Source organism: Trichosurus vulpecula, chromosome 4 (assembly GCF_011100635.1).
Source record: "Trichosurus vulpecula isolate mTriVul1 chromosome 4, mTriVul1.pri, whole genome shotgun sequence".
In the NCBI taxonomy this organism is placed as follows: domain Eukaryota; kingdom Metazoa; phylum Chordata; class Mammalia; order Diprotodontia; family Phalangeridae; genus Trichosurus; species Trichosurus vulpecula.
This window is the reverse complement of record NC_050576.1, coordinates 196750091-196777283: the sequence shown is the minus strand read 5'-3', so window position 1 is coordinate 196777283 and position 27193 is coordinate 196750091. Positions and strand designations below refer to the sequence as shown.

At 47.0% G+C, this 27193-nt stretch overlaps 2 protein-coding genes across 3 annotated transcripts in view; one reads left to right on the top strand and one right to left on the bottom strand.

The window, feature by feature from the left end:
- The first annotated feature begins 154 nt into the window (after positions 1-154).
- LIMD2 (LIM domain containing 2) lies at positions 155-3803 on the top strand. Of its 2 annotated transcripts, none has more exons than XM_036753539.1 (5): positions 155-275; positions 1989-2084; positions 2343-2387; positions 2541-2680; positions 2845-3803. In XM_036753539.1, exons 2-5 carry the CDS (start codon positions 2043-2045, stop codon positions 3002-3004), a joined length of 387 nt encoding a protein of 128 aa, XP_036609434.1. In that variant the 5' UTR covers positions 155-275; positions 1989-2042; the 3' UTR covers positions 3005-3803. The 2 variants fall into 2 exon arrangements, with proteins under 2 accessions (XP_036609434.1, XP_036609433.1); XM_036753538.1 differs by lacking the exon at positions 155-275 and adding an exon at positions 490-648.
- A 3368-nt stretch (positions 3804-7171) lies between these two features.
- MAP3K3 (mitogen-activated protein kinase kinase kinase 3) overlaps positions 7172-27193 on the bottom strand; it is a 101575-nt gene continuing 81553 nt past the window's right edge. The window contains exons 10-17 of the mRNA XM_036756874.1: positions 22188-22255; positions 21541-21633; positions 20642-20833; positions 18601-18749; positions 16406-16537; positions 11490-11619; positions 11125-11302; positions 7172-10175 (exon numbers count right to left, since the gene is read on the bottom strand). Coding sequence (XP_036612769.1) covers positions 9947-10175; positions 11125-11302; positions 11490-11619; positions 16406-16537; positions 18601-18749; positions 20642-20833; positions 21541-21633; positions 22188-22255 — 1171 coding nt within the window. The 3' untranslated portion in view covers positions 7172-9946. The remainder of the gene's footprint in view (positions 10176-11124; positions 11303-11489; positions 11620-16405; positions 16538-18600; positions 18750-20641; positions 20834-21540; positions 21634-22187; positions 22256-27193) is intronic.

The following is a 27193-nucleotide window of genomic DNA, read 5'->3' as shown; positions in this document are numbered from 1 at the left end:
TGGAGCTCGCGGTGGTGGGGGAACAGGACACCTTTTCCCCTCGCTCCCCTGGTTCCTGACCCACCGCCCCCCACCCCCACGTGTCCTGAACTGAGCTGTGGATGGAGGTGGAGCCCGGCAAGGCCCGGGCGGGTGGGGACATTCCGGGCTGGCCATGAAGCGCTCCGAGGAGGGCTGAGATGGGAGAGGAGAGCGGGACCCGTAGCTGAAGGCGAGCGCGAGGTCTGGGGGGACCTCGAGTGGCGGTTAGAGGCTGGGGCGCCGAGCCGATCAAGGTTGGGACGGGGGAATCCCGGCGTGGGGCTCGGGGCTAGGGTAGGGGGCGGCCGGCTTGGTCCGAGGCTTTGGCGCCAACCTCCCGGGTTCGGGGGCAGACAAAGGCGGGGGTCTGCGGGAGGGAAAGCGGGCGAGGAGACAAAGCGGGGCGGGGAGCCGGGTTGGGGGACCCAGAGGCGGCTCCGGGGCCGCGCGGAGCCAATGGGCGGGCGGGGGGCGGGGGCCCGGCTGGGGGCAGCGCCGGGATAAGGCAGCGGCGGCGGAGGCGGAGGCGGCTTGGGCTCCAGAGGCGTCGGCGGCTGCGGCCACGTCCAGCCCCCGACAAGCAGACCGGCTCCACCTGGCCCCGGTGGCGGCCCAGCCTGGGCCCGGGTGAGACCCGCGGGGGCGCAGGATGGGGGTGGGAGGGGTCTCAGGGAGTCTGACCCCGAAGGGCCGACAGGATGGGGTCGGGGAGGCTGAGTCCAGGACCCCTCGAGGGCCGCGGGGGCAGGGGGAGCTTCATCTTGGGACCTCTGGGAGTGGCGAGGTGGGGTGGGAGGGTATGGGTCTGCCACCCCCTCGGGGGCCGCGGGGTTGCGGGGGAGAGATTCATTTTAGGATTCTGGGGGTGAGGGGGGCCAGAAGGCTGAGTCCGGGACCTTTTGGGGTCCTCTGGGGTTTAGAGTAGGAGACTCAGCCCGGGGATCTCTCGGAGGATCGTAGGGATCGGTTAGGGGGCTCCATCAGCGACCCCCTGGGGGATCCTCTTCAGGGGCAGGGGTCCCTCCTCGGGCACAGGAGGAGGGCGCACCGGGGGTCAGCTGATTCTCGCTGGGCTAGACTGGGGCGTGTGGATGGTCTGGCTGCTCCTGGCTCGAGGGAGGGGGCCGGAGGTGAAGGAGAGGCCTCGGAGCCTCGGGAGAGAGCCCTCGGGCTGGGGAACCCTTGGGTGGGCTACTTTGTCGCACACTTCCCGGGGCTGGGAGTGCAGCCGGCTGCAAGGCTGGGGTCCCGGCCGGCCAGGGAGGCGTGAGAATGCACTCAGGCAGCGCTTCCCCATGGGGTGCGCGCGGTGAGGAGGGTGGGGGCCGAGGGTGACTGAGCTGTCCAGGAGCTGGGGCCCTGAGGAAGAAAGCCTGAGCTCTCGGGGAGGGGAAGGACCGAGTCCCTGCGCCTCTCTCAGATCCTTGTTAGATTGACAGCGCCGCGGGGTCAACCCCAGGACACTGGCTTCTCACTGTGGCTGAGCATCCCCTCTCCGCTCCCAGCCACGGGCCCACGCTTGCATAAAACCACCGCACATCCCACTTCTCGGGTCCCTCTTTACTGTGGCCCCACAGGGGCCCAGCCTATCCCCCAGCGCGGGTCTGCCTCAGCCTCCTCTCCCTCCATCCCACCTCCTCTTTCTCTGGCTCTCCTCTCCCAATCGGCTTTTTCCTCCCCCCCCCCCCGCCAGCCCCCTCCCCCCCAAAAAACCGTTTCGCTGATGGGTGGGCTGAGCGAAGAGGGTGGTGAGGGTGGGAGGCGGAAGTGGTAGGACCTAAAGCAACAGGAAATGACTTAGGGAAAGTCCCAACCACAGCCCCCCACCTCCCTGATTATGCTTCTCTTGTAAACAACACCCTCCCCCCCTGAAGTGCGAGCTGGGTTAGGAGGGGAGGCGGAGCTGGGGAGGGGTGCGGGGCACGCAGGCTTAGACACCCTCTTGACCAACTTCCCCTTGCTTGCAGAGTGCTGAGGGCCGCACTCCCCCACCCCCTGTGCTCCCCATCCCTGCCTTCATCATGTTCCAGGATGCTGGAGCAGCCCAGGCCACCACCTCTCATGTAGGTAACAGCATCACCACCCCCCGCCACCATAGCCACCCTTTCCGCTCAGGGTTTGGGGCAGTTTGTAGAGGCTCTTGTGTCCAGCCCCAGGGATGGTGGGATTGAGGACGTGGTCTGCCGCTTGAAACATAGAGTAGTAACTCTGAACTGGCTGGGTGGAGATGGGGAAGCCAGGTGGGATGCTTGGACTAGACATGGGCTTGGATATCAGGACCAGTGGGCCCAGCCATGTTCTGATTTCCCTTGTGTCCCCAGGAAGCCAAGGGCAGCCCTAGCGGCAACACGGTGCAGCGCTCCAAGGTAAGGCCTGGGGGTGTTATGTTCTCCCCGTGGGATCAAGATGGGGGTGGGGGTGAGAGGGTGGGAGTTATGTTATATTTGGGGGGTGGAGGGAGAAGTCTTCTCCCTGTGGCTAATACTTGTGCCCATTCCCGCGTCCCCCCCTCCCCCCAGTCATTCAGCCTTCGGGCACAGGTGAAGGAAACTTGTGCAGCTTGTCAAAAAACCGTCTACCCCATGGAGCGTCTGGTGGCCGACAAGCTCATCTTCCACAACTCCTGCTTCTGCTGCAAGCACTGCCACACCAAGCTTAGGTGAGGGCCTGGTCCAGGACCCCCCCCCCAGGCATGGGCACTGCCCCCCCCAGGCTCCCTTGCCCCTTTTGCGTGGTGAGGGGGTGCCTGGAGGTAGGGACAGGCACCTTCTGTTGCCCCACTCACTCCCTGGCCGGGCCTCCTGGCTCTTCTCTCCTTTGCAGTCTGGGTAGTTATGCAGCGCTTCATGGAGAGTTTTACTGCAAACCTCACTTCCAGCAGCTGTTTAAGAGTAAAGGCAACTATGATGAAGGCTTTGGACGAAAGCAGCACAAGGAGCTCTGGGCCCACAAGGAGGTGGCCGATGGTACCAAAACAGCCTGAGGCCCTACGGATGTACTCTTCCTACCCTGGATCCCAGGGGCCTTTGGGGTGGGGTAGAGAAGAGCTTGGGAAAGATTGAGTTGGGGGGGGTGGGGGGAGGACATACTTGGGGCTGCTCAGGCTGGTCCAGCGATGACGGGGTCTAACTTGCTGTCTTTTGCCTGCAGAGGGGGGTGGGGGTTCAGTGCTATCCCACTTTGTCCCAGGGGGCACCTCATTCCCACTTGGGCCCTCCAGTTTGATTTCATACCCCGTTCCCTCAGTAGGCCTCAGAGAAGCAGGCCCCAGGGAAGGATTTCCCCCTATCTTGGTGCCTTCTCTCCAGCTGGGAGTCAGCCTGCCCCACCACCTCCTCCAGGGTCCAGGGCTCCCCACTGCCAATGAGGGCCCTGTGCCCCCTCTCCCTCCCATCTACCTCTGTCTACATCCTGGTTCTGAGTTACACCTAAGACACCTGGGAGAAAGGAGAGGCTAAGATGCCCCCTGTTGACTCGTAAAGCACAGTGATAATGCCTGGGTGGGGGTGGGGGTGGGGTGGGGTGGGGTGGGAAGGGAAGGGAAGCAGGGGCCTGTCTCTAAAGGTAGACCTTTGTTGCAAACCCAGGGAGAGCTTGGAAACATTACTTACCACCTTGGAATCAGGGAAGAGGAACTAAAACAACCCTTGCCAGGTTGTGAACTAGAAAGACTGGTTGTGGGACCAAAGTAGCCAGTCCCCTTTGCTCCTTCTGCCCTCCCTCCCCCCATTGTGCCCATCTTGACTGTTGTGATCCTATTTTAAACATGTACCCAAGAGTTTTATCTTTGTGTCTCTGTGATTGGCCCTGAGGTGTGGGAGATAAGGAATTGATCAAGGGACTGGGATTGGACCGAGGAAAGCTGGGAGAGGTCTCTGGTGGATCCAGGTTACAGGCTTCTGGCTTAGCACACCCCTGACCCCTTTTAAGGGATGACTAGGAAGGTAAAGGTAAACACTACCCCAGCGTGGGCAAAATAGTGACTTTTCCCCCACTCCCACCCCACTGCAGGCCCTGCCCTTTCCTCCCAAAGACCATCAAACCCAAAGTGATATTTGAAATCAGAGGTTCTTAACCTTTCTTGTGTCAAGGAACCCTTTGGCAGTCTGGTGAAGCCTGTAGGTCCCTTTATCAAAATGTTTTTTAAATAATTGAAGGAAATGCTAAATTTCAGTTAGATATTAGTGAAAAGAAAGGTGCAACTTTCTTCACATCCCAAGTTCACATTCCCCCTGAAATCTATGTTTGGATCCCTTTGGGGGTTCTGTGGACCCACGGTAAAAAAAGAAAAACCCAACAAAAAACCCCATTTTAAATGGTTTCAGTTATTGAAGCTACTCTTGAAATCTCTTCTCTCCAAGGAATACTTCCTAGTGCATCTTCCTCTTTTCCCACCTTCACCCCATGCCACACACTAGCAGCTATGTAAGGTGTGTGTGTGCACGTGCACTCTCATGCCTGTGGCCAAACTGGATAGAAGGGCCTGAGACCAACATGAAAACTGATTCTGTCTCATGCCCTTTCCCACCCCCCCCCCTTCCAATCGAGCATATGACCAGAGACCAAAACCAGTATGTGTTGGTCAAAGTTCCACTGACTCAACTTCCCCCTCAGAAGAGAAAGATGAGAAGACACATTAAGCACCGACTATGTGCCCTTGGAGTCTGCTAATCCAAATTGAACTTGAGTGGGAATCCCGTCTACAGTAATCACCCACCTTTAGCTTCGAGACCAGTGATGGAGAGTACAACCCTTTTCCCCTGAAAGGCATCCAACCTATTTCTGGACAACTTGCGATTCAACAGAACTCAACTGAAGCCTACCCTGTGTGACACAGTACTAGGCACTGGAGATACAAAGACAGAAGCCAGAAATACCCCTTGCCCTCAAAGTAGCCTTAGGTTTTTCCTTATGCAGAAAGACTAACATATGGTCACTCTTAAAGAAGTGATCATGTCCCTCATACCTTTTCTGGTCAGTCACCGTCTCCAGGACTCTGAGCATCCTGGCTGTGGTTCTCTGAATGGGCTCCAGTCTGTCAATGTCCTGAAAATGTGCCCAGAATAGAACATACTACTCCAGCTGTGACCTGAGGAGGAGGGTAGAGTCCGGTGGAATGGGCTTTTATCTCCACATTCTGGATGCAACACCTCAATGCCAGCCCCTGCTGCTTCCTTTTGTTCCTGTCTGCCCTTCCCCCTTCTTCAAAGTCAAAGAGTAAGGCCACACAAAGCTCTTATCACTTTTACTTACTGTCCTCGAGGCTCCTAGCTTCAGCCCCCAAAGGAAAAGCCAAGTGCTGCTTTTTCCAGACAGTGACCCTAGTCTGATCTGTGAAGTCACTCCCCTCCCCCAGCAGACTGTAGGGGGTAAAGAAAAAAGGCCACCTCTGTGCTCCACCAGAGCAGTTGCTCTAGGAGCTACCCCAGCCATTCAGGGCTGCATGGTTCCTCTAACAAGGGGTCCAAGGCAGGAAGTACAGAGGGACAGCTTGGGTTACAGCAAAAGTAAATAAGGAAGGGGGGGCGGGGGGCGGGGAGAAGGGCAGCTGGACTCCCAGGGGGAATATAGGCAGGAAGTCTGGGGTTTTTCCTGTCTTGGACCCTGTTGCCCAAACTCTCAATTGTGGAACAACTAAGCTCGAGGAACTCCTGGTCACCACAGGTTAAGCAAAAGGGAGTGGGGGTGGAAGGCCTACGGGGAGAGAGGGATGTCATTACTTTATACAGCTGGTTTCATAACCACGGAACAGGCAAGGCTCCCAACCCACCCTGAAAGCAAAGAACCATCAGGCAGTTTGTAGGAGCTACGTAAGTGTGAGGGAGACGGAGAAGGAACTCACGCGGAAGCCGAGATTTGTGAAGTCCAGCCTCTGTACTGAACTATAATAAATGGTGACCCAGGGACATCCAAGTTCCCTGGGAAATGGAAGAAGTCATCTTTGGACTGAAGTAACCATCAGATACCCCATGCCCACATGATCCCTGGCTACATATTGGTGACACTTTCAGCAGGGAACCAGGATAGACAAGCTGGCCAGAGCTGCCCACCCTGTGCTCAGAAAGATGTGAGAATTAGCCAAAATGACCCTAGGAAAGAAATAGCCCCCGAAGGTGCTCTCCCCTTGATAACTGAGCCCCTCCCCACCTGACACCCTGGTAAGTAGATGCTGTTGCCTGGAGTTAGAGGTAACTTCATAATATATAATAAATACGTAGTATATAATTTTCTTCCAGATGCACCCTGGCTCCTGCCCATATTCTGTGTGACCTTTGTGCTTTCCCACTGTGTGAGGTTAAAAATAAAGTGTGAAGACTTCACAGAGAAGATATGTATAAATATATCTATATACTAAGAAATGTTTAAAAATCAAGAAATATGGAAATAGGGAAGTGAAAAAAATTCTGGGGCCATGGCAGTCTGATGGCTTAGCCTCTGGAAAAGCTTACCCTGAAACTTTTTCTTCTTTCTTCTGGTTCTGGTTTAAAGATTTGCTCAGTAAGAGTAGGGTCACTATGACCTGGTTTCCTTTACTGTAAAAGTACTGTAAGAGAATGGAGAGGGTCTCCCCCTGCCCTTATCCTATTCTCCTTTAGATTTATAGATGTCACCTCAGTTGTAATCATTAACTAAGGGAATGGGAATTGGAGTTTCTGTGCCTTGATTTCCTGGTTTTTTGTCCAGCTTTTGTGCTCAGACTATAAGCCTGCCCTCCAGCCAATGGTGAGAAGGGTCAGAGGTGGGCGGGAATTCTCTTGCCTTAGGTATAATTATTGGTGCTTTGCCCCTTGTACTTTGCCTCCTTTGCTGGTTCTGCTCTGCCCTAGCAGAGGACACCCTATTCTCGAGAATGGAATAAAATTTATTTCTGTTCCCACCCTGAGATGGCTCCTTATTATAAATTAACTTTCAATTGGTGAGGGTCTTTCATCCCACACCACGGTCCCTGTGGGGAGGTGCAGAAGCATGGGAACCCACCACAATAGCTAGTTGTTGTAACAAGTATCTTGCATCATACACCAACCCCCCTGCCCCCCCCCCCACTTCCAGGAATGGTCCCTCTTTCCCTTGGGAGGGGCCGCGTCGAAGTTCTCTTCTACACTTGCAGTATCTGCCGTCCCACCCAGAAAGCAGAGGAGCAGGGGCCGGCTCGTATAAATGATCCATTTATTGTAAGTAACGCTCGACACTGGCCTGGCTTTGCACTGCAAGCCCTCAGTCGGGATATAGTCAGAATAAACTATGGCTGCAAGTTCTTCTGCACAATCCACATTCAGACGCTTGGCTCTTCCTCCAATGTGTGCACAAGAGGGTGACCAAGAAGCAGCCTCAGTCCTGGGCCTCTGCTGGCAGCCCAGAGCACGAGGCTTTATTGAATGATGAGAAAAAGGCGACACCCTGCAATGAAGCTGCCCAGCCCTTTGGCAGAGCCCAGAGTGGCCAGGGCTGAGGGGCAGAGGGCACCTGATACTCCTAGGGCTCAGGACGGTCCTATGCCCCCACCGTTTTTAATCTGGATAATTTAATAAAAAATAATAAATTAAGCAATAGCTCAATCCTGAGGCTGTTGGGCTAGCGTATCCACAGTTTTTGGCACAAAAATCAAGTGTTGTGTTGTTTTTGGGGGGTGGGGGTGGGGAGGGGAGTTTCAGGGTTTGTTTAAAAATTTTTTTTAAGTTTTCTGTCAGGTAGTTACTGTGGGGTTGGTATGTAACCCCAGAGAGAGTCTGAACCTGGAATATGCAGAATCGTCTCACCAATGCCAGTGCCTGAGTTCTGTTTCCTCCCAAGGAGTGTTTGAATAAAGGGCTAGAGATGTGATGGGAAGGATTTTTTTTGGGGGGGGGGGGGGGCGGAACGAAGGATTCACTGCAGGGAATTCACCTCAAGTGAGAGGCTCTTCATGGAATGAAGGCTGAGAGGGAAAAGCCAAGCTACCACAAAGTAGCTTTGGTCAGGATGAAGGTCCCCAGCCCAAGCCTTGGGTGAGGACAGAGCCAAGGGGTAGAAATGGCGGTGGTTGTGGTGTTGGTGAGAGGAGGGAGGCATAATATGTCTTCGTAGCCCCAGAAGTCGGGACAGGAGGCCCAGTGGGCAGAAAGGGAAGGAAACAGAGAGAGGCCCAGGCCCCAGAGGCACCATTTGGCACAAACCACCGGCAAATTTCTCTGCAAAACCAGCTGCTTCGTTTTCTCTTCTCTCCCTTGAGGCGACAGTCACCTGTAACAGTCTAGAATCGCTATATATAAAAACCATCCAATATGATCTGAGATATAAATTAACAAGTACAAGGCCTCACATTACATGATGTGAAAAGGCTAAAAAGAGCGATAGAAACTACATTCATAAAAGTGCATCGTCAACATACAACGAAGGCTTTGGATTGTGATGGTGCCTGTGGGGAGACAGGCATGGCTGGGCACTGAGCCGCCTACTGCTGACACCCGTCTGTCTCCGGAGATGAGCCCCTGTCACCTGGCATTTTTTCCCTTTCCATTCAATGACAAATTCTAAGGAACCTGGGTGTCAAGGGAGGGGCTTTAACATTAGGCACATTTTGGGGAGAAAAAGGGACGAGGCCCAGGCTGAGGTATTTACAGCCGCTTTAAGCTGCTCAGAGATGTTACTCCTCCCATCCCATTCCTGCTCTTCTCCCTCGAGGCCAGGGAAGAAGCAGGAGGGCCAAGGGTCACTTCCTAGAAACAGGCAGGGCATGTCATTGGTGCCAAGGGTTCTAAGCACAGATGGCAGCAGCACCTGGACCCTACTGTACACCAGGCTGAGATGGTGCTATCCCAGCAGGGCCACTATCCATTTTTATCCTGGAACTAAATTCTTCCTTGATTTGCTAACTAGCTCCCCTCAGGGGCCTCAGAAAGCAAATTATCATGACCCTACTGAGCCACCCCTTGCCCCTGAGCAGAAAAGGAAATGCATTGAGTTGCTCCTTCTCTCTGAGAAGGGTGGAGGCTGTCAACACAAAACTGTCTGTTCCTGCCTGTTTCCGACCTAGACTCTGGATCCTTGCTCCACAGCAGCCCTGGGTGAAGGTGGGAAGAGGCAGGAGTGGGCACAAATTAGAGATAAGGTGTAACACTTGAGAGAGAACCCCACCCCACCTTGTAAAACAGAAACAATTGCATTGCCAGAAATTGTGCCCTCTCTCCTACACATCCCCCCTCCTCCTCTACAGCAGCTCCTTCTCTTCAATCCTGTGGGGAGGAGGTGGAAAGGTGCGTGTCACAGGGTAGGGCAGGCATCCCCTCTCCCTGAATAAGGCAGCAGAGCATTTTGTCCATCTTTGGTAAAGAGGTGGGAATGGCAAACCTGGTACAGAGCCCTCCTGGGACAGGGGCAGCACCAGCCTCCACCACCCACTGGCCGGAGGAACAGCGGACTTCGCCCCAGGGTCCCGGCACTGCTCTTTGCGGGAGCCCAAGTGGGCCAGGGGGAACGTCCTCTGGTGTCTCCAGACATTGGGAGAGGAAACAAAATAACACTCTGAATAAAAATAACACTATTGACACCCTTCCAAGCCAGCGTGTCCTCAGCACCAACGTGAACTCTGATGCCAAGCACAGAGCAAGTGCGTGCATTTCAGAGGGGAGGTGGAGGGAGAAGAGACCCAAGGAGCTCCTGAGGCCGGAGCAATACAGATATTCACACCACTCTGAGCACACAGACACCTGCATCCCTCCAGTCTGACAGGCACGGGGGACTCCCCACTCCCGGGGTCACAGATACCTTCTTCTGACTCTGCAGCTACCCAGGAAGAAGGGTGTGCCAGACGGACAGAAGGAAGGATGGACTGTGGCTCTGGGGCACATAGACTTGGAAGGGAGAAGCAGCAACCTCACCAAGTGCCTCTCGTGACCCCTTCCTTCCCCAGGAAGCCCAGGTCCAACATCAGTGTGGATGGAAGAGTTCAGTACACGAGCTGTGCAAAGTGGTGTGTGAGCAGTTCCTCGGCCGAAGGTCTCTGGCGGGCCTCCACAAAGATTCGCCGCAGAAAGTCCCGGCCATGCTCAGAGATATGTGATGGGAGCTGGGGGTTGGTGGGTTGTGTGGCAATTTTGAAAATGGCTGCCATTGCTTCATACTCTGCCCATGGAGGCTTCTCCGTCAGCATCTCTACTACAGTGCAGCCCAAACTCCTGGGGAAAAGAATGTAATCATGTCAGCCCTCTGCTGCCCCCAACCCTGCCACAGAAGCAAGAAGAGATACCATCATGCCTTTCTCAGGACATACAGCAGCAGGCCCAGGGGCAGCCAAGCCCAGGAAAAGGGGGAGGGCAGCCTCCAAAGGGGCCTGGGAGGGGGGAAGCTAATATGAGGGTTCTGAGAGCAGGAAGTAGTGTTAACAGAGTGCCCAGATCCAAGCACCACATAGATTCTCTACAGTTGATCTTAGAGAAAAAAGGAGAAAGGATATCAAATCGGTGAGTTTCTAAAGAGAAGTTTGAGAAAACTTTCCAGTTGAAGAGTAACTTCATGCATTTTGCTAGTCTCTTTGGAGAACAAACATTAACTCCAAGCAAAGCAAATGGAAACCACCTGGGAAAATCTCAGGGCTATGAGCTAGGAACCCATTATTGTTTAGACTGATTGAGCTCATCAGACTGGACCCTATTTCTTTAAGAAATTCGGCTAAACATCAGGCATGTTTTCCATGGCCTGGGTTCTTCACAATAACAAAGAGTTTGCTTTTTTGAGGGGAAGAAACATATAACCCATTTGGCCTGAGTCCTGCTGCCCTGGCTTGGGCCCAGCCTCCTCCTTTCTACAAGAGATGGGAGTCTCTCCCCTGCTACAGTCCTATGGGAGCCAGAAAGATACACAAGAAACTGCCTGACCCAAGAGAACCAAATGAGTTCAATACAATGAGGTCATTAACCACGGTGACCTCTCCAAGGGTAGGAATTTGTGGGAGAGAGATGGCCTTGGTGCCCTCCTGCTCTTGTTTCAAAACTTTGATAGGTTTGCCTCTGTGCTGGACTGATCAGAGATTAGACAGGGACAGTAGGAGTCAGTCTCACCTTAGCTCAACCTGCTGCTTCCAGGTGGGACATAGTAGGACTGAAAGAACCCATTCCCGGAACTTACCACACATCTGCTTTCCTTCCGTAGCCTTCTCCACTTATCACCTCTGGGCTCATCCAGTACGGTGTGCCTGTGACGGAACGTATCCCTGTCCCTGACATACAGATGGTCTGCAGTCGTTTGCTGGCCCCAAAATCTCCAAGCTTCACATTCCCAGCAGAATCACGGAGGATGTTGGCTCCTGGGATACAAGAGGGCAGTCACTGCAGTCTTAGAGCTGGAGGTGCTCTTCCCCTCCATCCAAAGCTATTGTTCTCCTCCAAACAATGGCACAAGCCCAAGATTTCCTATTATGGGAAGGGAGAGCCCAGGCCTGGGATGCCCATTACCCAAAGAAGGTAGCCAGCCCTTACCCCACACTCTCTCACCTTTGATGTCTCGATGCACAATCATGTTGCTGTGTAGGTAGGAGACACCTTCTAAGATCTGCCGTGTGTATTTACGGGTTACACTCTCGGTTAAAGCACCATATGCCTTCAGCTGGTCTTTCACTGAGCCCTGCAAGCCACCAAGCAGAAGATCAGAGAAAGCGGAGCCAGAGCATCACTTCCTAGGCCTCCAGTTATGAAGAAGGGGAGTCAGGGATGAAGGCAAACCTGCCAAGGTCCATCCAATAGGCAAAGACACCCATCCTTGTGGAAAAAGACCCCTGGGATGGGAGGAGAGGGGAGGGAAATTTGCACCCAGTAATTCTCCCTGTCCCCCACACACCAGGCCATTCAGACTCAGGGAGCTTAAAGATAGCTAAGTGAAGTCAGCCCAAAACTTTGCACCCACTGCTACTTCTGAGGCACCAAAACAAAACAAACATTCTGGTTTCTAAATATAGAACCCATAAGACCATACTGACTTAGCTGACATACCATTACAATGCTGGTCTCGGGACTGTGTCAAATGCAGTCATCCACCAGGATACGAGGTCACCCCTCGAGACCAGAAGCGGTGATCTTCCCACCCTCAAGACGCCCTTCCTGCTCCCCGCCCCACTCCAAAGTTAATCAACTAAGCTTTGGGATTGGCCTTGGCTATAGATTGGGCAGTGAGTTAATCAACCACATGTCAACTCTCTCTAGCAAGGGTCCACGCTGAACCCTGTCTCGTACAGTCGTCCCAATGGGACCCTGGGAGGGGCCTAGCCAGTATAGGCATTTTGCTATCGGCCCTTCTGCTGTTACTCGTGCACCTCATTTTCTACCTCTTAATAAGAGAACAATCAAATCAGTATTAACATTGCTACTGGGACGGGCAGGAGAAATACAGCCCCACAGTTCCACTCAGAACCTCAGATTCAGAGTCAAAGGACTTTCACCTGACCACCACACTCCTGTTTCCAAACATGTTTCAGCTATTCCTCCTAGGTCCCTATCCCACCGTATTCTCCCTTCCCATTGTGTCATCTGGAACTCTTTTCCTACTGTTAACGAATGACCTTTGGCATTAGACCCGTTGCTCACACAATCCTTCCATCTCCTCGGCACACAAAAACCTGGTTTAACTTCCCCAGTACGGAGTGCTCCATCTCTCGTGTCCCTCAACACCTCAAGCCCAGGAAAGGAGCAGTTATACTCTCATAGCTACCTTTACACAGTAACCTCGCCTCCTTTGAAATTCACTCCATCTGTGTAGATCCTGGTGGCTGTTGGTCACTTCTCCCTTTCTTAAGGAATTCAGTGCATAGCTCACAATCTCTTTCCACAGCATCCTCTTCCTTTGTTCTTGGGGACTTTGGTTTACATGATCACTGTCCTCCCCCGCCCCCCATGCCAACATCTCTCATATACCACATCTCTTGTATACAAGTCTGCCCTCCTCTCTACTCACACAACTACCACCCTAGTTCAGGCCCTTATCGCCTCTCACCTGGACTATTGCAATAGGCTCCTAATCAGTCTCATTGTCTCAAGTCTCTCCCCACTGTTTTCCTAAAACACAGGTCTGACCATGTCACACTCCTCCTCCTCCTCCTCCTCCTCACACAAACCTCCTCCACCCCAGCCACTGATTCCTCAAGTACAAAGTCTTCAACTTGACACTTAAAGCTCTTCATAACCCGGTCACCTCCTAGTTTTCTAGTCGTTTTAACCTTTGTTCCTATCCTTGCACTCTGTGATCTGGCCAAAATGGCCTATGTGCTATTCCTCACATAGGGCACTCTATCTCTCACCTCCGTGCATTTTCACTGGCTGTTCAGGAATGCCCTCCCTCTCCACGAGGGACTCCCAGCTTCCTTCAGGCCTCAATTCAAATCCTACTTTCTCCAGAAGAAAGGCCTTTCCCATTCCTCCCTGCTACCTTCCATTAAATTCCATTTATACTATATGTATCTTCTATGTACCTAGTTATTTTCATGTTGTCCCCTATCAGAATGTGAGCTCTTTGAGAGCAAGGACCATATTTCTTTATATCCCCATACCTTAGCACAGTGCCTGGCACATAGTAAGTACTCAATAACTGCTTGCTGACCAAGACTGATCTGCATATTCTCCTCTCCACTTCAGCCACACACAGAGAAGGCCATACCCTCGATATCATCATCACTCTTGTTGTTCCACCTCCATGAGCCACAGCTCTGAAATACCTCTAGTGGTCCCATAAGCTCCTGTCTTCACAGCTTTCCCTTGTTTTACTTCTCCTAACCCTATACTCTGTAGTAAGCTATGATCCCAGTCATCTCACCTCTCCCTGATTTTCCAAGCCATCAGCCCTGCTCTGGCCTTATTCTTCTCCCTTCAAAATTCTGACCCTTTATCGACCAGTTTTACTTGACACTGTCCCTCAACTCTTGAATCTCCTGCCCTGACGGTCTACTGCCATTCACCTCTTTCCAAACCCCAGTCCTGGATTACCCCTATCAGCCACTTTTTTCACTCATGCTAACATGCTAGAAAAAGTCACAATCATACTGACTGGGATCACTACAAATTCCTATTATTCAGTCTCAAAACTGGGCCTTCATGCTGCATGCCAATCCTTTTAGTAATCACTCATCAGTTTTATTGCACAAGCCCTGTTGCAAACTTTCATTTCTCAAACTATTTATACAGTCCCTTCCCCCCACCATTACTTTTGGGAGAGAACCTCATTTTTAGACTTCACAAAAAAAATTTGAGGCCACTTATGATGAACTCTTTCTCTTCCCCAATTCCACACTTAACTTTCAAATCACCTTACCATCACTGCTCATTCTCTCCTCCATTATGTCCTCAAATGAGATATTTATAAAACAGCTGTGCACAGCACCTAGCATATAGTGGGTGTTTAATAAATGTTTATTACCTTTCCTTCTCTTCCTTTGCTCTAGTCTCAGACCTTTTTCTTTGCCAATGCCAATCCCCCTACTTGTGCCTTTGATCTTATGTTAACATCTCCAGCAGTTGCCCTGTGGATTATCATCCTCTCTTCTCTTGTCCCTTTCATAGACAAGCTTCTAGAAAAAGCTGTCTACAAGTTTCTACTTTCTAACCTCTCTCCCTTGGACAAGCTGTCTTAAATCCCCACCACTCAACTGTAACTGTTTTCTCCAAGGTCACAAATGATTTCTTTATTGCTAAATCCAATGGCCTTTTCTTAGATCTCCTTCTTTGTGAATTTTGCAGCTTCTGACACTGTTGAACTAAACTCAAGGGACAACAAAGTTCAGATTCCTACTCATCGCATGAATCCTATTCTGTCTTTTTTGTAGGATCATCTTCCATGTCCTGATCCCTAATTGTAGCTGTATCCCACACCTCTCTCCTTCAATTTCCACACTCTTTCCTGGCAACTACATTAGTTTCCACTGATTTAACCTGTCATCACAATGCAGGTGACTACATATCCAGCTTTTATCTCTCTTTTGAGCTTCAGCCTCTTATTTCCAATTGCCAGCTGGACATCTCAACTTAGATGACCTACAAACATTTCAAACTCAATAAAAGACTTCATTATGTATATTTCCTCCTAAAATCACCCATCCTTCTAACTTCTATGTATCTATCAGACACCACCATTTTACCAGTCACATAACTTCACAACCTACAGGTTCTTTGTGACTCTTCACTCTTACCATCAAATCAATTGCCAAGTTTTCAAAGAATCTCAGAATTTGAAGAGCTCTAAGGGACTTCAGCAACTGTTGAGTCTAGTCCATCCAGGAAAGAATGTCTACTGCTAATGTCTGACAGTGGTTATTGGCTGTTGCTTGACAATCTCCGATCACAGGGAACCCCTCACCCGCTGAGGCAGCCCACTTCATTTCTACATAGTTTTTCCGGCCTCAAGTCTAAGTTTAAGTCTTTGCAACTTCAACCCACTATTTGCAGTTCTGACTTCTAGAGCCAAACAGAAAGTCTAATCCTTCCATTCAAATATTTGAAAATAGCCAATGTGCCTCACGAGTCTTAGCTTTTCCAGAGTGACTATACCCAGTTCATTTAATGACATCTTTTTGATTCCACGTCAACCTTTTTTGGCTCCATACCCCATTCTCTACTCCCACCACTACTGTCCTTGCTTGAGCCCTCGCCGTGTCTTGGTTGTTCTACTGCAATGGTCTCCTGAATGGTCTCCCTTTATGTAGTCCTTCCCTTCTCCAATTCATCGTCCACAAAGACACCAAGCTGATACTCCTAACATGCAAATCTGACCGCTCACTGCTTAGCTGAAGAAGCTTTAGCAGCTCCCATTGCATCTAGGATAAAAGACAAATTCCTTTGTCTGGCATTTAAAATTCTTCCTGACCTGGATCTTGCCTATTTTTTTGCAGGCTGATTTCCCATTACTCCTCTTTCATGCACCGCACAACCCAGACAGATCGGCCTACTCACTATTCCCCTCACATAAAATGCTATCTCCTGCCTCCACATCTTTGCATGAGCTGTTCCCTATCCTAGGAATGTTCTTCTCCCTCACCTCTACCTCTTCGAGCCCTTGTTCCCTTCAAGACAGTCAACTTAAGTGGCACCTCCTAAAAGAGGCCTTTCCCTGATCCCCCCAGTTGCTAATGCCCCCAAGAAACTGCTGAATTATTTTGTATATATCTTGTATTTACTTATCTGTGAACATGCAGTTTCTTCCAGCATAATGTAAGCAACTTGAGGGCAGGGAGAGTATCCCTTTTGTCTTTGTATTCCCGGTGCTTAGCACAGTGACAGATCACTGGAGACACTAAATAAATGCATGCTGATGATCCACTTCCTTGCCCCCTGCCAACCCCATGGCCAGTGTCTTTGTTCCCACTTCACATTATGGCCCGCTCTTCCTTCCCCTTTAAGCTATATGCCCAGCTGTGCCCCACCTAGCATACCCCTGGCATGTACTCCATGAAGATGGTCAGGGTCTTCTCAGAGCGATCACGGAGACAGCCGTAGTACTGCACGATGCGATCATGCTGCAAGTTCTTCAACAGCTGGATTTCACACTCAAGGGCACTTACCTCCTGGGGGGATGAGAGAAGGAAGCCCTGTTGTCCCCACATATCCTGACTGTCTAGTGTTCCAGCCATCCCCATGTGCCTGTGAGAGTGTGGGAAGCCTTACTTGTAAGACCTCTCTGTCTACTGCCTGCCAATTGGATTCTATACTTACCCAAGGCTCTAATTACTTATTTTTAACTACATTTTTAGGAAAAGTGAAAAAAAAAATCTTTGGCTTGGCACCAAACCTAGTATGGCTCTCTATAGGAGTGGAAAAGGAACTAACTGCAATGTGGACTGGGCACTGCCTAGAACCACAGACTCCGGTTCCCCTGGTTTTTCTTCTCCTGTGTCGTCCTCTTTTAATTAACACACCATCCACTGGGAGTAAAACTACATCTCTCCTCTTTTTAGATCTCAATTCCTCCAAAACGTTTATTTTTTTAATGAAAATCTTTCTCCCCCTAAAATCCCTGTTACCTTTTTTACTCTCTATTAACGACAAGTGTGAGTTTCTTAAGGGAGAGAAAGATGGAGATTTTTGGATTTCTTGACAATCTGGGGACAGTCTATAACGGGGTGAGCCTCTAGGTTAGTTATATACTGCAGTATGATTAGTATCTTTTGTCTTGTGTCCTTTATATAGAAGACTTTTCCTTATAGGAACCCTCATGTGTCCTAGAGCCCCAGCCTCACCCGGGACAGACTTTAGTAGACTTAATTGTTTATGATATAACCTCTGTGTCCCTCTTCTGATCAAGACAAACAGCTAGAGTGTTAAACCTGAGCTAATCAGCCTGTCTTCCTGGCATTCCAATTATCACCCATACCTTCCTCCAACCTCCATTCTAATAACTCCCCAACAAAGCCCCTTCCATTGGCTTACTGTATCCTGCTCATTCCCTCTGCTGTGTGTTGACAATTCCTATTCTCTCCATCTGAAATACTTTCCTCACTGATCCATGTTCTGTAAAGAGGAGCTCATTAGAGATAGCTTAAAACTTACCTTTTATGGGAAGCCTCACTTTATTTTTTTTCTCTTTTACAACTCCCCTCAAGTACTCCATCACCCATTTAAATGTTCACACTGACATATACAGTACATATTTGGTGAGTATGTAAGTATATTTAGTTCTCCCACATGTGCATATTTGCCTCCTCAACTACATTATGAACTCCTGGAGGTCAGAAACCACTCTCAGTTCTTTCTTTTGTATTTGCCTATTAGTTCTCAGGAGAATTCTGTGCATATAATGGGCACTCCATAAAGACGACTGACTTGTTCCTGGGTGGTCAGAAATCAGCAAGTTCCATGAAAGGGTAAAGGTTAGACAGACAGAGGGGAAAGAACCCTGGAAAAGCGAATTAGAAAGAACAATGGAAGTTGGGCCAGCTGATAGTAGTTTGTTGTCAGAATAAGAAGACAGGTGGCTACTGTTGCCGATTAGTCCTTGGCAATAATGCTTGTGGGCATTCTGGCCCAAAATGGGGGGGTGGTCACAGGGCTACTAAATCTAGCTAGAGACAGCAAGCTCAGTCCCCAATTAAGACTAGACTTCTTTTTTTTCTTTTTGGTACAGTTTGAAATTTTACACCTAAAAATGGGAGCACTTTCAGAAACACAGAACACCAACAGAGGACTGCGTAAAAAACCATGAATCTCTACTTCATAATGCTTGGGGTTTTTTTTTAATACAAAGTAAATTTCACATATCACTTTCAAAACTGTCCTACTCCTCTGTGCTTCCATTTGAATTTCCTTCTCTTCTCTTCTGTGTTATAACCAAATTTCAAATTAAATTCCCCTTTGGAATTGGGGTGCATGATCCCTAGAATCCAAGCCTGATTCTCTGCTGAATAAGGGGTCTGTGGATCCTCTCTCTGGCACTATCTGCTGCTTTTCCCTTTGGATTTCCCGGGTTCATCATCAATGGACAGGTTCCTTCCACTACATGTACTGGTAGCATTTTTAAAGCTTTTCCACCCTGTTCTCATCCCAGAGCAGCAGCTAATAGCGGGGAGAGATCTGGCTAGTTTATCCTGAGAAAAGTACAGTCTGTGAGGAAAGGATGGGGTGTCCTATTTACCTTGCTTGTTTCAGGACTGTCTGGGTCAAACTGGACCTGCTTAGAAGCAAGCTCCCGTCCAGTATCCACATCGTAGCACAGATAGACTCGGCCAAAGGCACCTTGACCCAGGAGCTTCCCCCGACGCCAGTTTATGGGAGCGCTTGGAGCTATTGGAGAGAGAAAATAGAGAGGCTGTTACTAAATGCCACACTTTGAACAGCTGAAAGTCTAAGTTCTGGGGGCTTTCTTGGACTTTGGCTTCTCACTATAGCCTAATTCAACAATGGAACATAGGTCTAGCTATTCAACAGGAAGCCCATGCCCTATTTTTGCTTTAGTTTGTTGAGCCAAAGGGTTGACTAAGGTCAAGGTAAAAGTGTTCTCTTGTAACAATCAACTACTTTTATTTAGAAAATTCTTTCACATATTAATAGAGTTAGTGTTCATTTTCATCTCAATACATCTATGGCAGCAGTAAAAAATTTCACAGATGAAAAAAATCTAAAGTCCAGTAAGGTGTATTAGCAAGTTAGATTTGAAGATCTTTCCCACCCATTAACAGGCCATGTGACCTGTTTAGTCACAGGAAGCCTAAGATGCATGTGGTGGGAGGAGCTTCCTGAGAGAAAAAGGAAGTTATGTCACAGAAAATGCTGAGAGAGAGAGAAAGAGAGAAAGATGTTATGGCTGCTGGTGGCTGCTAAAGGCTGCCCTCATGATGGTGAGAACTGAACAGACTGACTTAACTGTACTGAGAGTTTGTCTTTGGGAAGACCCCAGCAGGGGGTCGGAGAGGTTTTGGGACGGCGAGGCTCCATGTTGTGATACTATGTATGGAATGTTTTGGGTTCCTTGCTGTTATGATGAAGTGGACTGACTGGCTGTGGGAGCTGAGCATTTGCTTATGGGATACGGTTCTCTGGTGTCTGAATAAATGGTTTACTTCTTCTGCCTTCTATGTGGAGAGTCTCATATACTTGGCGATACAGAACCAAAACTAGGCATTGTGACAATTATCATTGTTATCATTGCCTTACTGTTACCTAAGGTCAGATAACTCATCAGAGATTTCTATACTGCAGTAAACAGCACCTCATTCTCCATCTCCAGCCTCCGTGCAACGGCACAAACCATTCCCCATGCTGAGAATGCACACATTCTTTATCCTCACCTCTCGGGTCTATCAGCTCCTATATTCAGATTTTCTCTCTCTGGTGACTCCTACATGACCTCCTTTGGCAGTCCGCCCCACCCCCCCCAACCCTGACAATTGTGAGTGCCCTCTCCTACTTCCATTTTTCTTGTGCTATGTTTATTCATGGACAGATTATATCCTTCCCAATAGAATGTAAGTTCCTTAAGGGAAAAGTCTCATTTTTCTTTTTGTATTCCTTAGTGCCTAGCACAGGTGCTTAGTAATGTTTACTGAACTAACATGAATGATGGAGGCAGGTCTAAAACCTGGATTTTCTCAGGCCTTACGATCCAAAGCTTCCCACTGGAGTAGATTGGACCAGTTTAATGCTGAGCCTAAAAGCACCCCAAGAAAAGCCCTGTGCTGATGTTTACATAGACTGGGGTGGGGGTGGGGGTGGGGAGGAGGTGAAGGAGAAAGAATCGTTCTATCATGGTATGTGATCCATGCTCAGTGTGTGAGAAGCTGGACGGTGGTGGGGAGGTGCTGCTCTCCTACCCCTTCCTAAGTGAGGAAGTGCAAGTTCTGCAGCCCACTGGCCATGGGACTGATTCACTTCCCTTCTCTGGGTCTTAGTTCAAACCAGGGAGTCCATATAAAGGGTCACATATTTAGAATTAGAGAAGATTTTGGAAATCATCTGGTCAAGGTCACTAATTCTGGTCTGTTACTTATTAACTGTGAACAAATGGGCCTGAGCAAATCGATTTCCCTTTATGGGCATTCTCTATAAAGTCATCAGACCAGAGCCTCAGAGGTGTGATGCTGCTGTTCGGCTGCTCTGAACTCTTTCTGACAGCTCTCCTCAGCCTCCTTCCTTTTTCCTCCCTAGTAGAGCCCCTCCTGCCAGATGCAGAGCCTTACACTTGGTTGGCACACTCCTCTCCTGCACAGTGAGGGCATTTTCACTGTCCGCACTCCACAGACGCCCTCGGGGGTCCAGGTATTGCACTGCCAGGCCCAGGTTCTCTCCATTGGTGCTCAGGGAGCGACTGGAGGGGACCAATGTGAACAGGTTCCCTTGATGACGCCTTATCCGGGGAAACGTTCTCCGCCCTACAATGTTTTGGGAAAAAGAGGTCAGAGAAAATCAGATTACTCACCATAAGGTTTGCTGCTCAAACAATGGCGAGCCTCTGAGACTTTGGGTGGGATGAAATGGAACACTAAAACCACCCGTATTTAGTTACCTTCATCATCCACCTAGCTCATCCTAGCGTAGCTGCTGCCTAATTTATTGGAAATATATAAACTAAAAGCAGAAAAAAAATGAAGCATGAGATTATTTAGGGGAGATGAGAGCCATAGCCTGACCTGGGGAAGAGGAGCTCCAGGCAGCAACCCCAAAGCAGCCCTTGGCTGCACAGTGCACACTTCTCCAGGCCCCTCAGTAGCAGCCACACTCTCTAAAGGACTAGGGTAGACATTAAAGAGTTGGAGATCCTGGAACACTTATGGGGATGGATAAGGTCAACATGGAGCTTCAGAGCAGGTACCTTGGAGGTGGTCTCTACTTTCTCTAAAAAAAAAAAAACAGGATAGGGAAGCTTTTTTCCTCCCTGTTCCCCGTTTATGGAGTCTGAAACATACCTCTTTAGGGAAAAGTGAACACATGGGATAGCTCAGTTTACTCTATTTAGGCAAAACCACAGTGGCAGATGATAACTCTACAAGAAACTGAATCATGGGCTTCTCTCTCTCTTCCTAGGTACTCGTGCAGGAAGCAGCACATGATAACCCACAGACGGAAGGATGGTGCTCACCATCATTGTAGTCCTTGTGATGAACAGAGACATGATAACGACGGGGGTACGTTCCACCCTTTACCCCTTTGTCATAGAGCTGAGTGTCACGATCTGAAAGAGATAATACTGGAATGGGCACCGGCTAAAGGACAGGTGGCCAACAGCCACATTTTCACAAGCTGGCTCTAACCTCTCTCTTGAAACTGATTTCATCTTATTCCCCCATCGTGATTTAGCCAAACTGGCCATTTGCTATTCCCCACATGACATTCTATCTTCTGTTTCCAGCCTTCTATGCCCAAAATACTCTGTCTTCACTCTCTGCTTCTCAGAGTCCCAAATTCCCTTTGTGGCTTAGCTCAAGTGCCATCTCCTACATGGGGCCTTCTTCCCTCATTTTCCCAGTTGTTATTCCCATTTATTTTGTATTTACTTATATATCTGTGTACGTATTATTTCTTCCAGCAGAATGTAGTAAGCTCCTTGAGGTAAGGACAGTTTCATTTTTGTCTGGCTCACAGCAGATTATTTAATAAATGCTTGTTAGATTGAATTGGTCTGGATCACCTAGCTCAGAGATGCACGGGGCAAAGCTGCTACTATTTCTTTCCAATGGGCACCACATCTCTGACAAGAGTGGCCACCTGTGATCTGAAGCAACTTACCTGAATATTCTTGTCTGTTATCTGGGAAACTCTGGGCTCTAGACATTCGAGATTTCCGAAAGGATGGGCTAGTGAAACAAGTAAACAAATTTTTAAAAATGCACAAATACAACTTTCAGAAAATTTCTTAAGGAGGCCAAAAAAGCAGAGGATGACCACTTGGCAGTAAAGCCTTTTCTGCCTTGGCCCTGACATTAAGATGATCCTCTGACTATTTTTCAGCACTCTGAGGCAGTAAAGGCTTGGTATTCTCCTATATCCAAACCTTTCTTTCCCTAAGTCTGATGCCTACATCCAACAATAATTTATAAGAAACTACCCCAGTCCAAAACACTATCCTGGATGAGAACTGTACAGCCCAGCACTCCAACCTTCAACAGAGGAGACAATCCCAGGGATTCTCAGACAATACTTCTGTGGGACCTCTCTTCTAAGCTTCTGCTTATTTAGACAATAAAGGGAAAATCTAGGTGTTGTAGACAAACACCTTGCCTTGAATAAAGGGAAAGGTAAGAATGAGAGTAGTGATAGAAGTACCTAGAAAGAAAGTCACAGGAGACCAGATCTAAGGAAAAAGATGGCAAAAAAAATCACAGCCTCAAATGTCTACGCACAAACGCATACAGTGTGTGTAACAAGATGATGACAAATATGACGGCTATAATGGAAATGAAGTCAACTGTGAGAAGTGACAAAATTTAGGCCAACTCTTGGCACTGGGCCATCAGAGTAAAAAGGACATCCTTTCTTTTTGCTCCAACTGATAGGATACAGGGCTGTATGTACTCATAAGTACATGATCGCACTCTTGGGAAGTTTTTCTTGGCTGTTTTGGGGAAATATGCTTTAGGAGGAGTTACTAGATATGTTTGTTCAAAGGTCTCTGTTGTGTTTAAACAAAATATATCAATACATTAAAAAATTCACACAAGGTAAACTAGAGGTCTTAATATAAGGAAGGAAATTTCACTTTATAAGTATCGCTGAAACTTGGTGGGATAAAACTCGTGACTGCAATGTGGCTGTGCAAAGATCTACTTTACTCAAGAGGAAAAAGATAAGTTAAAGGGTGTGTTGGAGTGTGGGGGAAGAGGTATATTCTATATAAACAAGATCATGGGCTTCTTCAGATTTTAATGTTTACCTGGATTTCTTCATGTCAAGAAATCCAGGGAATAAGAGCTAAAGAGGAAAGAAATGATAGAAAGCATTTGGGTGAAGGTCAAGAGAGCCAGAAACATTAGCAATATTCTCAGTGGAGTATATTAGAAGATACCTAGTCAGAAAGGTGAAATGGATGAGGAGTTTGGGAAACAGATCACAAGCCTAGAATAGGGAGGTATGATATAGCAATGATAGGGGACTTCAATCATTCAAACATTTTTGGAACTCATTCTCTGACAAAAGCAGAAGTGATAATTTTTTTTTACTTGCCTTAATAATGGTTTAATTCTTCAAAAAGCTGAGATACCAAAGAAGGAAAATTCTATTCCAAACCTGATTCTTACCAAGAAGGAAGAAGTGGTCCCTGGGGTAGAAATGATGGGCCCTTGGAGAGGAAATGACCACTTCATTTTAGATTTGTTTTGGAGGAGAGGAAACTAGAGCACAGTCTGGCTGGCTTGTACTCTGTACTTCAGAGGAACAGATTTCAAAGAGTTCAGGGAAAGAATAGGTAAGATCCCACTGCCTAAAGTTTTGAAGGGGAAGTCAGCCCAGGTGGGATGTAAAGCTGCCATGAATTAAATTCTAAAGACAAAAGTAAAGTACTTCCAAGAGAGAAAAAGAGATTTGGAACATTTTTTTCATATGGTTGTTGATAGCTTGGATTTCTTGTTTTGAAAACTATTCATATCTGTTGACCATTCATCTACTGGGAAATGACTCTTTTAAAAAAAGATATTTTTTATTGATATTTTTTGTTTGTATATCACTTAGCTATCTCACTATGTCCTGCCCCCCCCGCCCCGGCAATCTTTATAATAAAAAATTTAAAAAGAGAAAAAAATTCTGTAAAATAATCAAAACATTGAAAATCTGACTTTTGAAAAACACTAAGTTTCACAACCATCAAGCTTGCTCCCCTTCCCCCAACTTTGCAAAGGAGTTGGAGGAAATGTTTTCTCATATCCCTTTTTGGGGGGCTAATCTTATTCCTTACAGTTTTGCAACATTTATTTTTGATTGTTTCATGGTTGCCATTCTTTCCATTTATACTACTGTTCTCATTGCATACATATATGTATATATCTTGGTTTCTACTTCACTTTGCACTTCATCTAAGTCTTTCCATGCTTTTCTATAATCGAATTAGTTATTTTTTACAACACAATAATATTCCATATATTAATAATATTATGAATAATAATATTAACATACTAGAATTTGTTTTGACATTTCCCAATCAACGGACATCTATCTACTTAGTTTCCAGTTCTTTGCTACCACAAAAAAATGCTGCTAAAAATATTTTGGTGTATATAGAGCTTTCTTTTTGTCAGTGACCTACTTGGGGTATATATCTAGAAGTGGAATCCCTAGGCCAAAAATATATGAATATTTTAGTGAATTTATTTGCATAATCCCAACTTGTTTTCCAAAATGGTTGTACTAACTGACAACTTCACCAACACTGCATTGATGGGGCCTGTCTTTCCACAATTCCTCCAATGTTGACTATACCCTTCTTTTGTCACCTTTGTCAATTTGCTGGGTACAAGGTGAAACCTTGGAGGTAGTTTTGATGTACATTTCTCTTATTATTAATGATTTGAAGCTTTCTTTCATATGGTATATAAGAAAATGCAATTCTTCTTTTGAGAACTGTTTTTTTTTTTTGTTAATATCTTTTAATCATTTATCTGTTGGGAAAATGCTTTTGGTCTTACATTTTTCTCTTAGTTGCCTATATAATTTAGATACCAAGTGCTTATCTGAGAAATATGATGCAAAGATTTTTTTTTCTCCAGCTGACTGCTTCCCTTGTCAGATATTTTGATTATGCAGGAGTTTTTTAATATAATAAAAAATCTTTTATTTTTTGCAATTAGCTTTCTCCTTTCATTAAGAACCAATCTCCTACTTACACATGAGAAAGGTATATGATTTGCTTCTCTTTTAATTTTTTAATGACATGATCCTTAGTGTTCAGATCATGTATCTATTTTGAATATATTGTGGAATCTATTAGTATAAGATGCTTATCTAAGCTTAATTTCTGCCAGACTGATTTCCAGTTTTCCCATCAAATAGAGTTATATTTCCTGGTTTATCAAACAGTAGGCTATTGAATTCCACTATTTCTGATTCTCCATTGATCTACTTTACTATTTTTAAACCAATACTAAATGGTTTTGATGACGTCTGTTTTATAATATAGTTTGAGTTGTGGAAGTGCTTCAGCCCTGTCTTCATCATTTCCCTTGACATTCTAGATCTTTTGTTTATCCAAATGAATTACAGTCAATCCTCAAGTTTCATGGGGGTAATGTTCCCAGAAAACAACAAAAAAGTAAAAAATGCAAATGTTGACATACCAAACCTACAGGAAATGTGGGGTTAGAGTCCCACAACCACCAAAACCTGTAATCTCTCTCTAGAGATTGCTAAAAATACATTTTTCTGCACATAATTTTATAACAAAACATTAATTCTGATAATACGTACTTTTCCTAACACAGTAACCATAAAATGCAGCACACAACATAAAACTAGTAACATGCAAAACATTTTTTTCTCACTAGTAATTCTCTATCTCTGTGACCTTTTAAAAAAATTCTGCGACCTTTTGTGCTAATATCTCAATTAAAAAAACACTGATTTTAGACAATAATCACTTTTTCTAACATATGAAATCTACAGTACCAGCAAATAAAATTCTTAAAACCAAAACATTTTTTAACCCAAATCTTACCTTCCACTATTGTCAGACAGCAGTGTGAGGGTGTTGTACTATATATAACAAATCCTCAATTAGTTAACAGCAAAGTTACAGCTGACAGTGGTTATAGACATTCTGACAGGAAGTTTATCTAACACCTTTATTTTCTCACTGTCTCATCACTGACTCTGCATAATTGGGCTTAAAGTCCAAAGGACTTGAACTATGCTTTGGAGGCATAATTGCAACACAAAACTTGAGTTCTGAAGATAAAAAAATTAAAACATGCAATAAAGGCATGGGGAGCTCTTTATTCCCCATAAAGCACCTAGTGAAGCACCTAGTAGGATACCAGCCACTCCACAAACTGGGCACATATCATGCCTCTCATTTTTTTTTCTCTACTATGCATACCTGCGAATCTGCATGGTTGCCAACACAAAGGTGAAAATGAGGCTACTAATAAAATCACATGAATGCTTAAAGTTGCTAAAGTTAAACATGTGAACGTTGAGCAATGACTATGATTTTATCTTGCTCAGTAAAGTACCCATTTGGTAGTTTGATATAGCATTAAAACTATAAACTAACTCTGGAAGTACTGTAATTTTTATTACATTGGTACAGCCCAGCCATGACAGATGAATATTATTTCAGCTATTTCAACTGTTTATTATTTCTTTAACGAGTATTTTATAATTAAATCTATATAAGTACTGGCTTCGCTTTGGTAGGCTGACTCCCAAAGAGTTCACACATTTTGTAGCTATCTGAATGGGATTTACATTTCTCTTACTGCCTCTTGGATTCTGTTGTTACATAGAAATGCTGTTGATTTTGGTCAGTTTATTTTATAGCCTCCACCTTTGCTGAAGCTATTGTCTCAATTCGTTTCTTTGCTGCTTGTCTAGGATTTTCTAAGTAAACCACTGTGTCAACAGTAAATAGGATAGTTTTGTCTCCTCTTCCCCTAACTTTATGCCTTTAATTTCCTCTTCTTGTCCTACTGTTACTGCTAGCATTTGTAAAACTATACAATTGGGAGAGGGAGCACTTTTCCTGTAATTTCTGGGAAATCTTCTAGTGTTCCCTATTGTACACGCTACTTTCTTTGGGTTTTAGAAAG

What these genes read in the sequence shown, in the direction of transcription:
- LIMD2 (XM_036753539.1), top strand. Translation starts at nt 2,043, where the DNA reads ATGTTCCAGGATGCTGGAGCAGCCCAGGCCACCACCTCTCAT. An exon ending in CCCAGGCCACCACCTCTCAT is followed by an intron (nt 2,085 to 2,342) that starts GTAGGTAACAGC and finishes TTGTGTCCCCAG; the next exon opens with GAAGCCAAGGGCAGCCCTAG. An exon ending in CACTGCCACACCAAGCTTAG is followed by an intron (nt 2,681 to 2,844) that starts GTGAGGGCCTGG and finishes TCTCCTTTGCAG; the next exon opens with TCTGGGTAGTTATGCAGCGC.